The sequence below is a fragment of the Protopterus annectens genome, chromosome 12.part0, assembly GCF_019279795.1.
Source record: "Protopterus annectens isolate FY-2018-M chromosome 12.part0, PAN1.0, whole genome shotgun sequence".
NCBI classification, from domain to species: Eukaryota; Metazoa; Chordata; order Ceratodontiformes; family Protopteridae; genus Protopterus; species Protopterus annectens.
This window is the reverse complement of record NC_056746.1, coordinates 394,967,775-394,985,810: the sequence shown is the minus strand read 5'-3', so window position 1 is coordinate 394,985,810 and position 18,036 is coordinate 394,967,775. Positions and strand designations below refer to the sequence as shown.

Here is an 18,036-nt window from a genome sequence, read left to right as displayed (position 1 = left end):
TGTTGGTGATAGTGTAGGAAACAGAGTTGGATGACCAGATGTGATGTCATTCTGTAAGCTTGCCCAGAAATAATATTTAGATATTATATTGAGAAGTCTTTCAGTCAGACTGCTCTAGTAAGTGATCAGGGATAATACTTCTCTAAATCAGTTAGGAAAATATAGTGAGAATAGTTAGGTATTGTTTTTCTGTAACTGTGAATCTTTCCAGCTCTGCTATTTTTAATATTTTCTGTCACTGAAACTCTGGTGTTTACTGTAAATAAATATTTAGTATTTTCATGTTATTTTATTATTTACTATTAAATATATTTAAACTTTTCATTGTGGCTGGTCCTTTTAGAAAATATTTAAGCTTTGAGAATATTTGCATATATTTATTTGGTGATAACTCTGGCCATGCCTGAAAGCATTGCTGATGGTCAGACTACTATTTGTATTAATATTAATTTTACTCAGTATAATTGGAAACCCTTTTAAGAGCCTTATAGTAACTGCCTGGTGGCAGTAAATCTACCTTATAGTCTGGGCAATGTTGGTAGAGAGGGTAATTGGTGCCAGCCTTTCCTAGGTGTGTACGAAACTTAAATCTCAAAAAGTACATGTGTCAGCTACTTGGAGCAGGGACACAAAGCATTGGTTTCACAGAGAGAGTGGTGGAGGACTTGGCTTGGACACTTGGCTGAGGACTTACACTACAGCTGTGCCAATGGTGAGCTTTACTGCGTACCTGGGGAGAGACAGACAGAGAAACCCAGACCCCAGTCTGAGTGTGTTCCTTGTGTGCTCTCAAGGGAAATTGTGCTTGATGCAGAGAGGTCTGCATTTGGAAATACTGAGTGTATCCATATGTATTCCAAGTGGACATCCCTTTCCAGTATCAATCATGAGGACTCAGGCTCTTTGATTACTAGCCCAGAGTAGGGATGTCACGCATATAACTGCCCCTATCATGGGATGCAGCTGTTTGATAACCAGGTAGGCCCATTGGAAAAATAGAGCAACATGTGGTTAAATGAGTTGCTCAGGGTCATACAATAGGCAATCAAGGGATGAGTGGATCAAACCATGTATTACAGGAATTATACCTCACAATCTTAACCTCTGCACAAACTGCCAGACCAGATGTAGTGATTTTCATTTTCTTTACATTTGTTTTTCATACTCTTTATTTTGGCTACATGGACTTACAATTAACTGTATATAATACAAGTACTTATACTAATGTAATATTTCATATGTATGCTTTAAATTAAACTTTACAAACATCATATGCATTGTTTTATTGCATTGTGAATATTGTTAAATTGTTTACTGCAGTGACATTTTGCTTTCTGGACCTGTGTTGAATATAAGCCCCCTACACAGACAACCCAGTTACTGGACCATAAAAAAGTAAATGAAATTAAAATGATTGCATAACTCTTCGCACGATAATGGGGAAACCAGGCAACACGTGTGTTGCCTTGTTTGCTTGGCAGAAAAAGAAAATGTGCTAGACTTATAATGAAATTTGCCTAATTAAGTATGCTGTGTTTTCTCAGGAAAAAAGCTGGTTGATGAACTTTTTAAAGTGAATTCTTATGGGTGAATCTTATGAGTAACTACATGTAGACATCCTGTCTTTGTGGAGAATACAGTATGAAACTAATACTCAGGAAATAGCCTCTCTGGCTGCTGGCTGTGTGGGACAAACAAGTGGTGTCTTGACTGTTACCTATGCAACTCAAGTTTGATTAGCAAATCCATTTCCTGAAGGATAAGGCTGATGGGCATGAGATGCATTTCTTCTACCCTGCTTCATGAACATGCACCAACAAATGATAATAACACTGTACGACTAATTTAGAGTCCACAGGACTAGGACAAGACCCCCAAAACAGAGAACAAAAATCAGTTCTCTGGTGTCACTGAAGCAGCTGTTTTTGTTATGGTTTTGCTAAATGGTGACTTTGTGTTTTGGGCAGAGTTTCTTTCTTAGTGGCAGCTTAATTGCTGTTAGCCAGCAAAACTGTTAACCTTGCCGACTGATACTGTAATGAAACTGCCAAGGCTTGTCAGGTTTCATTTCAAACAAGATAAGAATTTTGCTGGGGATAGTAAACAAGTCTGTGACTTCTTCATGCATGCTTGGGTAGCCAGCCAATAATGATGGGTTGCTATTCACAGGTCTGTGTTCCTACTATTCTGCTGTGAATGATACTTCTGTGCCTTAGTGTGCTGGTTTGCCCTTTTCTGCAGGCTAATTAGGCTAACTAATGAGCTATTCTGTTGCTTACTTTGAAGGCAGGCAAAAGAAGCAAAACAGCAATTAGCAGTTGTGAGCCAGGAATAAGTAGGAAATACTATTCAAACTCTGTGCACTGAGCTAGGTAAAAAATGACACAGGTCTCAGCTAGATAATGCATGATTTATTCAGTCTCAATTTAGCACTTTTGTCTTGTCAGACTTCATCAGAAGCATTCATACAATCCGGGTTAAAATAGTGTATACAATCTCACACGACTCAATCTTCCAATCAGTTATTACATGTACTAAAACCAATAATAAATGAATGTAGTTAAGTAAAAAAAATGCAAAGAAAAATCATTTAATGTTGCATTTTAACACCTTTAAATTTTAATATTAATACTAGAGTCATTAAGGCCAGGAGGTATACTGGGATTTAACCTAATCTCAAAACAGACCTCCAAAACCACCAAAAATGAAAACTTTTTAAAGTTAGCACAAGATGCAGAATGCTTGTACAATACATTTTTTTATTTGAAAACATAAAAATGTTTGACAACTCTTGTGTATAATTTTCTTTTGGTCTTACCAACATAAAATTCATTACAAGAAGTTTAAGGCAAACAATGTTTTATTAACACAATTTATAGGCAGGTAAATAGTGTTGCCATGAGGGTACAGGTAACCCCTGCATTTGCCATTATGGTTTTAAAAGAACAAACAAATGTGAGAGACTTTTGTATGCAAAAGTTCCCTTTTAAAAATGTTTTTTAGTATATTGTTGTTTTATTAATGATGTATTTTTCATTGGGGATTCTAGTTTAATACTTCTCCTGTTTTTAGAAGAAATCTGGATAAATCCTGAGATAATGGTGGGAGAAATGCTCAAAAAATACACAGATTTTCATTACTAGTCTTATAAACTTGGAAAGTTTGTAGAACAACATGAAGTGTGTTAGCATGCATTTTCTGAGGAAGTCTGAAACTGAAATGTACGTAATTCAGTGACTTAAATCCTCAGTGATTTGCCAAAAAAAACAAACAAATTTTATGAGGAACAGACCAAAAATATGAGGCAAAAATCTGGCCATTCTGCAAAAATCTGGACAGTCGAGATGTATATATACATCAAAATCTAAATCTGTTAAAAAGGTAGCAATCAAGCCCCTCTTTACTGTTGTACTTTTTTACTTAAATACATTTAACTATTATTGATCTTAGTACATGTGATAACTCTTTGGGGGATTCAGTCATGGGGTTTTATGCACTGAGTATTTTAACCATGATTGTATAAATAATGTATCCATATCTATTGTCTCTTTAGTTTAATGTTCAGGTAATATAACGCTGTCTTATGAATGCAATTGGTCACCACAGAGGAGGCATCCCAAGTCAAAGATCCACTACTGGTACATTAATTACAATCCTTATGGATGAGGACATTAATGTCTCGGTTCTACATGATACATTGCAAAGCACTAATATCTCAGGTGTGTGTGATACACTGCCGTTTGATAATAAAACCATCTGCATTTGTCAGCATGTGAAGAAACTCCTGCCTGTCTTATACAACTCATAACACTTCATAATGAATACTGAACATTACTAGTATCGTTTAAAAACTTTAAAGAGAAAAGTCAGTAAATGTGCCATTAACAAATGTAACAAAAAATACATTAGTAAATTATAACTAGTATTCTTCCTATTTTCAGATGGATATATCCAACATTGCAATAATCTTCAGAAGGTCGTGACTTTTGGGTTAAGCCACAATGAAGACAGAATAATTCAGAACTGAAATGAAAGCTTCATTGCATTTCAGCTAGTGAACAAGTTAGTGGGTTCATCTTTCTGAAAATGTGAGGTTTTACACTTTGGTTTTCAGGGGCTACTCTGAGAAATGTACTATATTTCAAAAAATAAAAACCAGTCTTTCCTGAAACAAGTTTAATAAGTGAAAATTGTACTCTTAACTCAAATGCATTTTTTATTCTACTCACCAGGCCATCGATGAGCCCCATTCCCAGTCCATAGGGTCCCTTTTCTATCTCTGTCACAAACACAAAACAGAAGTCATCTGTTGCAGAGCTTCGGCCAGAGGAGACAGGGGTTGGAAAATCATATCGGCCAGAGTAGACAGGGGTTGGAAAATCATATGGAACAGTGACATTGCCTGAAATGATTTAAAATAAATGCAAGTAGTATTAAGAAGTGATATTGTCTTAAATGTCAGTATGAGGTTGACACTTCTTTCTATCAAATAAGAGTGTCAGTAAAGTTGGTCAGTTAATTCATCAATCAGTCTCTTTTTTTTTGAAAAAAAGGTTAGAATGAATTTCATTGTCTCCTCATCTTCACAGTTTGGACTACAAAAAAGAGATATGTATGCTTCCTTTTTTATTTACCATTACAAAGTAATCTAGAGGTTATAAATTGACTGATAAATGCACAAAACAATGTTGAGCATTTAATATATACATATGCTATAGGAAATGAGTAAAAACCTTTAAAGTTACCTGATTCCTTTGAAAAGAGCAAATCAGTCATTTTTAACAAACTGAAACACAGCAAGGCAGTTTACAATATTCAAGCTAAAAGTTACCACGACAGCAGCATGCAGAATGCCGTACTGTAAGCAAGTGATTGCAACAGAACAGTAGTAATGCAAGCTTATCTTAACCTGTAGTCTACTTAATGAAAATGTAGAAGGGCACATCTGCAGACAGCTCACAGTTTTCTCTTGCTTTTTATCTTCCAGCACACACCGCACCCTCCTTAACAACACCAGTAGGAGATTGTGAACTAGATGGACCAGAAGGTACTTCCAGACTGACTGTGAGTGAAGGCTGAAAATTGGCATTTTATGTAAAATGCCATACAATTGAGAAGTACGTGTTGAACAGTTTGTGTGTGTGTGTGTGTGTGTGTGTGTGTGTGTGTGTGTGTGTGTGTGTGTGTGTGTGTGTGTGTGTGTGTGTGTGTGTGTGTGTGTGTGTGTGTGCGTGTGTGTGTGTGTGTGTGTGTGTGTGTGTGTGATAGGAGGTTTGGGACAGGATTTCAAGTTTTCATAGGTTCATGGGTTCATAGGTAAGTACTAGGCTAGCTGCCCTTGTGGATCATTTTAAAGGTAGCCAATTTCCCTTTCTGTGCTTGCATTAACTACCCCATTTGTTTAGGGATTGCCCTTACCATCCCATGGATGATAATTATATATTACTCCTAATGAGAATAACTGGGATCATACTATAGATCATTCGAGGGCACCCAGGAATAAGATAAAGCATTTAGGAATTGTCTCTGTCCATTAGCAGTTCAGGAGGCAGTCCTGGGGCAAATTTTCTGTTTCTCATGCACAGACTGAAGTTGCGTTTGAATATGGACAGGGATGAACTTTGTTTTATGTGGATGGGGAGTCTATTCCACAACAGTTATGTCTGTCCCTCCAAACCATTTTGTTTATGTTGCAGAAAAGGTTTAGATCCCTAGACCATGTACCTCTGATGCCATTTGACTTGCTTTTGTGTAGTAAATCCATTAGCAATGGGTTGCAAGATGCATTGTATGCCAGACACAGGTCACCTATTAGCAGTCTGTAGGATACTGAATAAAGTGGCAGGGCTTTGAGTTGGTCCATGTAGGACATGTTGTTTAGGCCTCGTATCCTTTTAGTAAGGTATCTTTGTGAGCATCCCAGTTGCTGCATGAGTGTTGGCAGATACATGCCAAAGAGGACATTATATTCAATGATTGCCTAATGAGGGCTGAGTAAAGCATCCTTAGATATTTAGTTATTTATTTATCCTTTGTTAACCAGGTTAGTTCACTGGGCTTGTGGCCCATTTTCAGTGGAGACCCAAGGAGAAAAGCTCCACACAAAAAATAACAATAAACAATAGCAATAACAATAACAAAAGTTTACCTTACAAGTGATGGGAATCTGAATACACACTACATACATCCATGTCATTAATGAATATGGATACACAGAAACAAACATACATATGGTAGTGGAAAAATTAACAAAGGAATCAACAAAACAACAGCTAAAAAGAATAGAAGAGGTGGAGACCTGTAGTAAAAATGAATATTTACAAAAGGGCAGCAGAAAGAAAGCTCTTACATCTTTAATGACTAGACCAAGTTGGTAGAAAAGAAGAAGGAGTAAACTGGAAGTGTTAAAGTAGAGGGGTGGGAAGGAGAGTTTAGGGGCGTTAAGAGAAAGAAGAAACCTGGGTATGAGAAAAGCAAGGGGGGTGGGTGGAAGTATAGTAGGTAAGGAAGAGAAAGATGAGGTTGAGGTAGAGTACTGCTCAGCGGCAGAGCTGAGGGACTACAGAACTAGTATTTAAGGAAGTTATATTAAAGTAAGGAGAGGAAAATTGTTATGGTCTAACAATTGGATGAGTATGTCTTAGGTTGGGTGGTGACAGGAGCAGGTGGGAGAGTTAGCAAGGTACTTCTTCAGTTCTCTTTTAAAAAGAAAAGAGGATTGAATAGAACGTGTATTGGAAGGAAGTTTGTGCCAGGTTTGAGATATACAGCATTTGTAAAGTAAGTTTTGTTAGACTTATAGGTGTCAAGTAGCAGTTGATTAGTGCTACGGAGGGATCATGAGGGTTTGTATAGTGAAAGGAAGGAGGACAAGGAGGGACAGTTGGCAGGTTTGTACAGTAGAGAATGTGTCATTAGTAGCTAAGAAAGTTGGAGTAGTTGAGGGAATTCAAGGCATTGTAGTTGGTTAAGGTCAAGGCAGTGATGGGATTTGCAAGGGAAATTGCAGGCAAATCTGGCTATCTGGATCTAGATCCAGATTTGGATCTTAATCTTCAGTATGTTCTGGATCTAGATCTGGACACAATTCCTTTATTTATAAGCTGTGCAATATAGAAGGACTTTCTTACAGCAATAAACATATGTTGGTCAAATGTTTGGTCATTGTCCATATAAGTTCTCAAATCCCAAACCACTGGGTCAACCCTTAAGGGTGTATTGTCAATGTGGTAGGTCCCTGTGGTAGAAGACTTCCAAAGATTATAATAATGCACTTTTTGGCATTTAGTTAAAGTCAAAGTAAACTTTATTGTCATTTAGACACCACAAGTGAAGTCCAAATGAAATTACGTGCATCATGCTTGAATCGAGAAGACAAATACATAGACAAAATTACACATGCTTAGAAGAGACGTATATATACATACATACATACAGTTACATGTGTATCAGACCTAACATTAACCTTTCCCTTAGACATTTATATTATTACTTATTACTACAATTATTCTATATTCTATATTTTACTCATTGTTTTTTCACTTACCCAGTGAGGCAGGGGGGCAAACCCCACTGGGGCTCTTAACTTTGGCTCTAAGCACATGGGTGTCTAGGTGCGACCAGCTCTGGGGACAGTGCCAGGTGGGCAGTTTGACCTGTGGTGGTACATCTGTCAAAGAGTAATACAGGTGACCTAAGCTGAGCTCAGGGAGGACACAAACCTCCTGTGGAGCAGAAGGGCAAAAGTGCGCTACATCTTGATTTTCAGAATGACTACAAACCGTGAAAAACAGGTCTTCATGATCCTTCTGGATTTTTGGGTTTTAAGCAGGAGGTGTCAGAAAAGTTACCACAGGATAACTGGCTTGTGCCAGCCAAGCATTCATAGTGGTGGCGTATTTTGATCATTCGATGTCGGCTCTTCCTATCATTGTGAAGCAGAATTCATGAAGTGTGGAGTGTTCACCCACTAATAGGGAATGTGAGCTGGGGTTAGACCATCAGGAGACAGGTTAGTTTCACCTGACTGATGATCTGTTGTTGCGATAGTAATCCTGCTCAGTACAAGAGGAACTGCAGGTTCAGACATTTGGTGTATGTGCTTAGCTGAGGAGCTAATGGTGCAAAGTAGTTTCAGTTCATGATTTTGTTATGTTATTTATTTGAGACAAACATTCCTTCAAGATGGCTAAATCATTTTGGGGATTCAATGATTGCTTCTAATCTTCACTCATCTGAAATTTAGTCAGAGCCCTTTGGTATTGGCTTTTACTTCAGAAAAATAGATGCCAAAGAGGAGAAGTTCTAGCACAGAACCCTTAGAGACTCCACTGGTGACTAGTCTCTTTCTGGAGGTATCCTCCACTATTTTGATTATCTGTATCCTATGTGTAAGCCAGTTGGCAATCTAGTGGGTAACATAGGGTTTTATTCCCAGTTTATTTATCTTTTCTACTATGCCTGAGTGATGAATTCATTTTTTTATTTAGTTTTAATCAGATTCAGTAGTTGTTGTTGTTTGTCTTTCGGCTTTTTCCCGGTAAGGGGTCGCCACAGCGGAACTCCGGTCCGCTAATGATTGATAATAGATTTTTTTTACAAAACGCCAAGGTGCCAGCTCGGCGCCCAACCTTCAACGAAGGCACGCCCATTTACGCATGCATGTCTTTCGAACGCTACCCAACCGTGAGGAGTAGATTCAGTAGTACAATATAAAATAACAAAACATCCCATAGTAAAATATACTTTAATCATGGGATTTTGTGTTTTACATTTTAAATACAAATACTTTTAGTAGGAAAGAAGATTTTATAGAAGTATGCACATTTTTGACTGCCTATATTAATTTTATGTAGCTTTTTGTTCTTCTGAGTTTAGAAATGAAAAGTGTATTATTTTGCTATAATGGACTGTCATACTGTGTGCAGAAGCATAGGTAATACATGGAGTAGCTATATTACGTTCATTTATGAACATGTAACTTGTAACAGTGAGGTACTTAAGTAGCAACATCCACAAACAAAACAGTGAAGTACTTAAGTAGCAACATCTACAAACAACATTATTATAGTGATGTACTACATAAGAACATCATACCTAGGATTCAAAAGTGGTTACTTACCTACAGAACTGACTGAAAAATTAGAGTATAATTTTTACTTTTCCCACTGGTGAATTACAGCTTTTAAAATGGGCACATAACACACTGTGGCATGATTGTGGAACCCACAGAGACATGCATTTAATACATAAACAGCATGTGCCACCTGATGAAGCTACACATGGTTTAACCCTCCTTGTCTTAACTTGCTCTCCGCTTACTCAAACTATGAAAAAAATAATAAACCAGACAGCATCTGACTGCAGTGTCACAAACACAGAGGATTACGAATGGGTCTCCAAACATAACCAGCTTATTATGGGCACAATACATGGATGCTAAGACATTCAACTTAGCAGTGAAGCATACACATTGAGAACATATAATAAAAGATTATGATTGGCAACCTGATCATAACAATTTGTAGTGCACTGAAGTATGTCTGCTCATACTGCTAGCTACAGAAAAACAAAACAGAATAGTGTAGGAGAGTGAAGTGTTTTACCAGCTTTAGTGCTGGTATGCACTTGGCAGTCAAACACCAGCACACCTAACAATGTCTTTGCTTAAGAATTTTGAACAAATCCAAAAATATTCGGGGAAGGAATATGGATGGATGGATAGATGGACAGTTTTAAAATGTTGCTCTAATTAATTTAAAAGTTACTAGAACATGCTTTGTATCAACATTCATTTCCTGAACAGTAAGAAGTATAAAACTCTTACCATTTAATATTAATGGCTACCTGTAATCCTTAATGATTTATCTGAAAATCAAACATTTTGTGAGGGATAGGACAAGAACATGACGCAAAATTAAGGACATTCTGCAAAATCAGTGACAGCTGACAGCTGTGGACAAAAGGCAGAAACAAAGTGCTCCTTTGTAGAACTAGTGACTTTAAAAGCTGTCAGACATTTTATTTTGCCACATTTCCTAATTATAAGTGTGCCACAGTGAAGTTGTAACAGCTTTTAAAATTTTTATTTACCTTTTATTCTGCTCTTTGCCAGCTGACACTGCCTGCTGTTAGTCCCTAGAATGACTTAGGTATCTTATAGGTTCATCGGTTCATATGTTGGTACTAGGCTATCGGCCCTAAGGCCTATACAAACCTAGCTATAACAATTCCCTGGCTATTTCTTCCCACAGTAGTTACTTCCCTGAACCGCTGTCTAGCGGGGCAACTGACGTGATCCCTGGGGTGAATTTCCTATCTCCCATCCAATCATCAAAGTTCCTTTTGAAGAGGGCCAAAGAGGCACCCTGCTTGACATGTATGGGCAGTCTATTCCAGAGTCTGGGGAGTCTCTGGGTCAGGAACCTATAGCTTCAGCATGTTTTGTTCATTATAATGACAAGGTTTAGATCCCTGGAGCATGTGGCTCTGAGGGACTGGGATTTCTTTAAGTGTAGCATGTCGAACAGCTCTGAATTTGACATGGCCTTGTATGTTAAGCAGAGATTGCCTCTGATTAGACGATATGTGACACAGTATAGGTGGAGTTGTTTTAGACGGTCAGCATAGGGCATCTGCTTTAGGCCTGTGATTCTTTTAGTGAGGTATTTTTGCGGCCTTTCCAGTTGTTGCAGATGTCTTGAGAGGTACATACCAAATGGGGCGTTGTATTTTATAATGGGTCTAATGAGGGTTGAGTACAGTGGGACAATGACCTCCTTTTTTCTGGATGAAAAGCCCTTAGTGATGAGGTGTGCCACATAGAAGGATTTCCTAACTGTTGTAGCGATGTGGTTATCGAAGGTGAGACCACTGTCCACCTGTGTCCCTAAGTCTCTTATCACACTTTTGGTGTTTAGTGTACTGCCACCTATGTGGCAATTCACAGGTACATGCTTTCTCCCAAAGGGAATAACTATACATTTCTTGGCACTGAGCTTGAGCCCATGGCTCTGGCACCAAGCATCTATTTCTGTAAGGCCCTTTTGTAGAATATCCACATCATTTGGGGATTCAATAATGGCTCCCAGTTTGCAGTCATATGTGAACTTTGTTAGCCAGTGTCCCTTAGTGTTGGCCTGTACATCAGAGAAGTAGATGCCAAACAAGAGCGGTCCCAGGACTGAACCCTGAGGTACTCCACTTGTCACTTGTCTGGAGCTAGATTTGGAGTCGGCTACATTTACAGTGTGGGTTCTGTCAGTAAGCCAGTTGGCACTGAGTGACTTAATGCCCAGCTTAGTAAGTTTATCTATGATTCCAGAGTGGGAGATGATGTTGAAAGCCTTGGCGAGGCCCAGATAGGCTGTGTGGACCACCTTACCCTTGTCCACGGCCCTGGAGACTGATCCAAAAAAGTCAGTCAGGTTCAGGAGACAAGATCGTCCCTTCACGAACCCAAACTGCATGGGGTCCAGTGTTTGAAGGTTGCCAATGTCTTTGTTTATAAGTTCCATGATAATACGCTCCATGGCCTTGCAGATCATGCTCGTCAGACTGATGGGGCGGTAGTTCCCAGGATCCAAGGTAGATCCCCCTTGTGGAGTGGGATAACTGTAGTTGTGCACCACTCAGTGGGCACGAAGTCTAATGATATTCACTTAGGTTTCTAATAATATTTTGTTAAGCACCCCCAAGCACTGTTAAGATCAGTTCTTGCGCTAGAGAAGAACTTAACACGTTTATCTTTTTCCTAGTTTTAGAGCATAATCTCAGTTCTCTGTGCACTACATTACAATAAGGAAATTCTGAAGTTAAAGACTGTTTTTCAGCATCACAATGGAAGACTTCTATTTTAATGAATCTGCAAGAATAAACACCGCTGCAAATTAAAAAAATGGAGCTCTTCTGGTAGTGACTAAATCTGCAGTAGTTCCACATACTACAAAGAATTATGATTAGGTCACCAATCAACTTTATTTTTTTGTGTCTTCTTGAAATAGATATCTATTTATTTTTAAGTAGGTTGTCAGGCTGATTCACAGACCCTTTTCATTTATGATCTTGGCAACAGGCACAAATGAAAGCAAGTAATGTAAAATCAAATGGCATAGTAATTTACTCTACATAGATAACATTTGAAACAGATGATAGAGTAAATTAATATATCTTTTAAAATTGTCAGTAGGCCTGCATTTGTCAAAAGAAAGAACATGTGAGAGTATGCAACACGTGACTAAGAATACAGAGTGAGAATATGTATTTATTTCCTAAATATGAAGACTGAGGCAACAACTATATACAGCTGAGAAAGAAGAGGGGGAATGTGACTCATTCATAGAAAGCAATGCAAATTTTAAAATTGTAGGAGCATTTCTAGAAAAACATTTCTTGACAAGATAAGAAAATAGTCACACTTGGTGACCCAATAATAATTCTTAATATAAATTACTGTTGCAGATATTCATTGGACTGTATACTCAATTTAGAAATCTGTAAATGTTTGCTAATTGTTTAAGTAAAAATGCATATAACAGAGCTTAGAATGTTTTGAATGTTTCAAAAAGCAAAAATCTGAAATGTATAGCAAACAGACTTGAGCTGTGCCCTGCTTAGATATGAAATAAATACCTGGACTGCATAGCCACTTGGTCAGGGAGCTTATAAGGACAGTAGTACACACATCAAAAGGGTATAACTCCAATTATATACATTTTTGGGTATGCATAAATCCTGTAATTAATTTTTATAAAAAAGAACTGGTATCAAAATGCAGTTTTCTTGAAATGTAAATCCTGAAATGCATTTTTATAAAAATGTACAAGTTCCAAAATTCAGTTTTCTTGAAATGCCTATCTATGGTAGTGTGAGTTGCATAACTAGTACTATGTATACTGGATACCATTTCTGCAATATAATGCACTTCTCATAGTGTAAGATGTATTAATACATGTATAAGTAGTGTGTAGACCTCTCAACTGTCCCAATTTTGGAGGAATATTTACCACTGCATCTGATGTATATAGAAATATGTTCACCTGAAAAAGGGAACATAGCTTTAGATGGTTGAGAGAGACCCCTGGCGACAAGCAACTGGTCAACAAGCCACAACACATCTTGTTCAGAGAGGCTCCTGGTCGACCTCATAGAGAAACCTGAAGATGATTCTGGCCTTTCTAGAAAAGGACTATATTGGCTACCAACAAATGGATCCAAAGAAAGAGAGTACTTGGTCCTTGCTAGATGGAGTGGTGCAGAGCCCGGAACCGAGGGTGTCTGCACTGAGGAGAATGGTGCTGAGGTAGTCTGAGCCGACGAAGGTAGCGCCATAGAAGTCGAAGGTGTCTGCACCGTAAAGGCAAGTGTCTGCACCGATGAGTATGGTGCCGTCGAGGAATGTGTCTGCACCGGTAATAATTACGGTGCCAAAAAGGACTGCACCAAAGAGCACGTCGGTGCCGAAGGTGTCTGCACCGTAGAGGACAGTATCGCCAAACTCTGGGCTGAAGGAGATTGCACCAACGGTGCAGAAGGAGACTGTACCTACAGAGATGGTGCTGGTAAAGGCTGAGATGAAACTGTCGGAGCTGTAAGTGTCTGCACCGGGAACTCTGGTGCCGGTGGTGATAAAGTGGACATAGCTGGAGCAAGAATCTACTGGGGTGGTGCTGAGTCTGGAGCCAAAAGAGTCACAGGTGGCAGTGCTGGACTAGAAATTGTTACCTTCTTATGAGTCGACTTCCTGCAATCTCCAGAGGGAGATGAAGTGAGCGGCCTCGAGGAGGAAGAAGAAGAATGCCTCTTACGGGGTTTAGCAGGAGGGGGTAAGCCCTCTGACCCAAAGATAGCCTCACAGAAAGGAGTTTTGAGGAGGCCCTTCAGGATTAACTTGTTCTTTCTTTCAATGAGAGTCCTGGGTGAAAAATTTCTACAAATCCCACACGGGGGATCCACTGTAAGGTGGGAGACATTCAAGCAATAGACACATAAATCATGGCCATCAGAAAGTGGAAACTTACGGCAGCAATCCTTACACTGTTTGAAACTAACACTACTTTTCTTGTCCGACATAATGATGTGGAGAAGAACAACAGTACCAGAGAGTTAAGAAGGTTACCCAGAAGGGTAAGAAGAGAGAAAGGAAGGATTACCAACGATAGTAATGAAGAATTACCTCAAAGGTAAGAAAAAGGGTAATAAAGGGAAAGAAACTATAGGGAGAGAGTCTTAAAGATACGATAGGGTAGGAGTATAGTAATAGTAACTGACTGAAAACTTTTAAAGCACTAACAGTATAGAAACCTTCGAAAAATTATTCACTTAGCTGAGAGAGAGTGGCTTGACACGGCTGTACAGCAATGCAGCAAATGAGATCTTGAGATCTGAGGTAACAGGGAGCAGAGCATTCTGGGTATGATCTTGGCTTGAGAGTTTTTGGCTGACACGAGCTTTGTAGAAGGCCGGCTCGGAACCGATAACCCATCAGTAAGGAATGATTGAAGATTAACAACATCAGATCATTTGTTTTTATGAATGCCTGAAACATGGCAGAGTTCCAAAAGGTTTAATGGACAGGCAATTTCCAAAAGACTTGGAAACCCTTTCAGTCCTGAACCAGGATTTCCTCAATTGTTTTGACAGAATAGGACTGGAGACTGTAAATATTCTAATGTGGGCTACTAATAGGATAATGACCATTTTAGCTTAAAGAGATTGAATTAAATGAATCGATCTCCTCAGATTCACTTTTACATGGACTCTGCATGGAATATACCATTACATTTGATAAAACTGAACAATGATATGCAATCATTAAAGTGAGGGGGAAAAAGAAACTGGTGAAAAACAAAACTGAATATGATCAAAAAGGGCATACACAGTTCCCAGTGGTGCGGTAAAATCAGAAAACTCAAATGACTACATCAACTGTGTCCTATTCTGGCCAAAGAGAAAATAATACAGAAGAGACATAGTGGGATATTTTGGACTTCTCCATGCTGTGGAGATTGGAGAGACTGGTAGGGCATTTGGCCAGTCAGAACTATCACAAAGATATATCATACATGAACAACCAGAAGAGGGGGAGAGGTCACAGAAGAACTCAACAAAAGTAAGATGTTCATTGGGTAACTTGCAAGTACTGGAAACATAATTTTAAACCTTACATCTATAGTCACTTACCTGAAGATCACAAAAGAGTTTATAGAAGTTTTTTCTGTGGGTTTCACCTTTGTAACCAGTTTAAATATGAAATTGGTAGATACACTCATAGAATTCAAGACATTCATCAAGAAAATGAATTTAAGGCTCTTTTCCAGTGTTTCAATGAGCATATTGCTAATTCTAAGTTGCAAAGAAGTAGTACTTTAACCCCACCCCCTTTCTGTTTTGGTGATTTATGAGAAACTTTGTGAACAAAGCCTTATTGACTTACATTGTACCAGTTCATACAAGTTCCTTAACTTCCTAAGCAGAACAAAATATGCTAAACTCAGTTATTGGAGGGTAAACCTATCAGGATTATAAAACCTGATGGGGTTATTTTTCTTATGCACTATATGCAATATGCTAATGTGATCACTACTATTTTGATGACTGATGAATGATGTCACATATTAACTGAATTCCTATGCAGAAATTGATTTCCAATTGAATGATTTAATTAATGACAGAATATATGACAATGATTGAAGAGACCAGTTGGCATAATGGCTAAGATCTTCGCCTCCCATGCACAAGGTACAAGGTTAAATCCTGACCTCTGACCAATGCCTGTTTGGAGTTTACATGTTCTCCCTTTGTCCCTGTGGGGTTCCTCCCACCTCCGAAAAACATTTTTAGTGTTCTCATCTCAAACTCACCAATCAATGGAGCTATGGGCAGCAGCACAGACTCTATATGGTGCCCTATATTGGGAAGAGTTGTACAGACCAACCACTTTGGGGCATCTACTGTGGTGTGTATTATCCTCAAGATAGGAGAAAACAGATCACAGACTTTGCGCAGTGGTAGGGATAGCCACTCAATAGTGTAAAATATGTCTCTAAGTGGTTTGGTCATGTTGACTAATGTCCCCAAATGGACATGGGTAGTTACCGGTGATAAGTGGGTAGAGGACACACTTTACTCAGGCCTATGCCAGGGACCCATGCTAATAGTGGGAGGGGTGTGTGCCCGCCATAAAGCCCAGCAGCCCTGGGTCAATAAGATACTGGCTGGCCGATGTCAGGTTGCCCAGCCTAGGTTACCTGGGATAGCTCTCTTGAGTGAAAGCTGGATGTGAAACCAATCAACCTGCCAAACACAAACTAAAAATTGCTACACTTAACGTGGGTTCACTGATGAGATGCAGCTTGGAAGTGGATGACATGATGATACAGAGGAGGCTGGACATCCTGTGTATCCAAGACACAAGATGAAAGGGCAGTACAGCAAAGCCACTTGGTTTGGGATCCAGAGTTTACTACTCTGGAGGGGGACATGCTAGAAATGGTGTGGGAATTGTGGTGAGAGAGATGCTTCAGAAGCCAGTGAGACAGTGACAGACTCATGGCAATCAGACTCCAGCGTAATGATAGGGCAGTATTCATAATCTCACCATATGCCCCACAGCAGGGTTGTGATAGTGAGGAAAAGAGTGCATTCAGACAGCAGTTGCAGGACCTACTAGATAAAGCAGGACAACATGAATTGGTGTTGATAATGGGTGACTTGAATGCACATATTGGGACAGACAGAACAGGATATGAGGACTGCCCAGGTCCACGTGGGTGGGGTAACAGGAATAAAGAAGGAGAATTCATTCTAGACGTCTGTCTGGCAAATGGCTTGATAGTAGCCACCACTTGGTTCAGAAAGAGAGACGGTCACAAGATTACATACAAGAGTAGCCAACATGCAACTCAGGTAGACTTGCTCCTAGTAAGGAAAAGGCACTGGGGCAGAATCCATGACTGCAAAGTCATCCCCGGTGAAACAGTCTGCCCACAGCATAAACCACTAGTTGCCACAATCAGCTGCAAGCAGTGGTCAGAGAAGGCTCTAAGGTTAACAGAGACCAGGCTGAAGACCTGGAAGTTGACTGGAGAGAAAGTACAACAGTTCAAAGAATTACTCAGGGCTCTAGTACCCACAAGAAGAGGAGGAAATAGGTGGAGTTGAAGAACAATGTCAGTGCCTCAAAACAGCATGTGTGAGAACTACAGAACAGATATGTGGCCAAGTCAGGTATGGAAATAAAGTACATAAGGAAAGCTGGTGGTGGAATGCAGAAGTCCTGGAAGTCATTAAAAGAAAAAAGGGGTGCAGTAAAAAGTGGGAGATAGAAAAGACCAACCAGACTAGGAAAGAATACTGGTTGGCTAACAAAGAAGCTAAGAAAGTAGTTGCAATAGCAAAGAATAGGGCATCAGAGGCACTCTACAAACGTCTGGAAAGTGACTCATTAGGCAGCACAAAAAACCTATATCAGGTTGCAAGGCAAAGACAGAAAGATAAAGAAGATAGTCAGACACCCTTCATAAGGGATGCCAGCAACAACCTGCTCACCAGTCCACAGGACATCAACGGCAGATGGAAGGAGTATTTCCAGCAGCTTCTGAATGAAGAAAACCCCACAGAAGTTGTACTGTCCCAGAAACAGCCTACAATGAGAGAAGAAGAGGAGCCCAGCTTAGAAGAAGTAAGAACATCATTAAGGAAAATGAAGTCAGGGAAAGTAGCAGGCTCAGATGAGGTCACAACAGATATGATAAAGATGCTGGGTGAGATAGGGGAGAAATGGCTCCTGAGGGCAGTGTGAAGAGAAAGGTGTATCCCAGATAACTGGAGAATAAGCATATTCATGCCAGTGTCCAAGAACAAAGGGGTCATCCACAATTGAGGGCAGTACAGAAGAATCAAACTCCTATCACACTGCATGAAAATTCTAGAAAGGGTGATTGATAAATGGATACGCAGAGTAGTAGAATGTAAGACGGGAGATCAGCAGTTTGGATTCAGATCAGGATGCAGCACAAGTGAACCGATGTTTGCAGT

At 39.4% G+C, this 18,036-nt stretch overlaps 1 protein-coding gene across 2 annotated transcripts in view; it reads right to left on the bottom strand.

Moving 5' to 3' along the window:
• The window catches only part of RADIL (Rap associating with DIL domain), a 1,364,147-nt gene that overhangs the window by 40,814 nt on the left and 1,305,297 nt on the right, over positions 1–18,036 (bottom strand). For both annotated transcript variants that reach the window (XM_044089491.1, XM_044089492.1), the window contains exon 13: positions 4,230–4,402. In XM_044089491.1, coding sequence (XP_043945426.1) covers positions 4,230–4,402 — 173 coding nt within the window. The remainder of the gene's footprint in view (positions 1–4,229; positions 4,403–18,036) is intronic.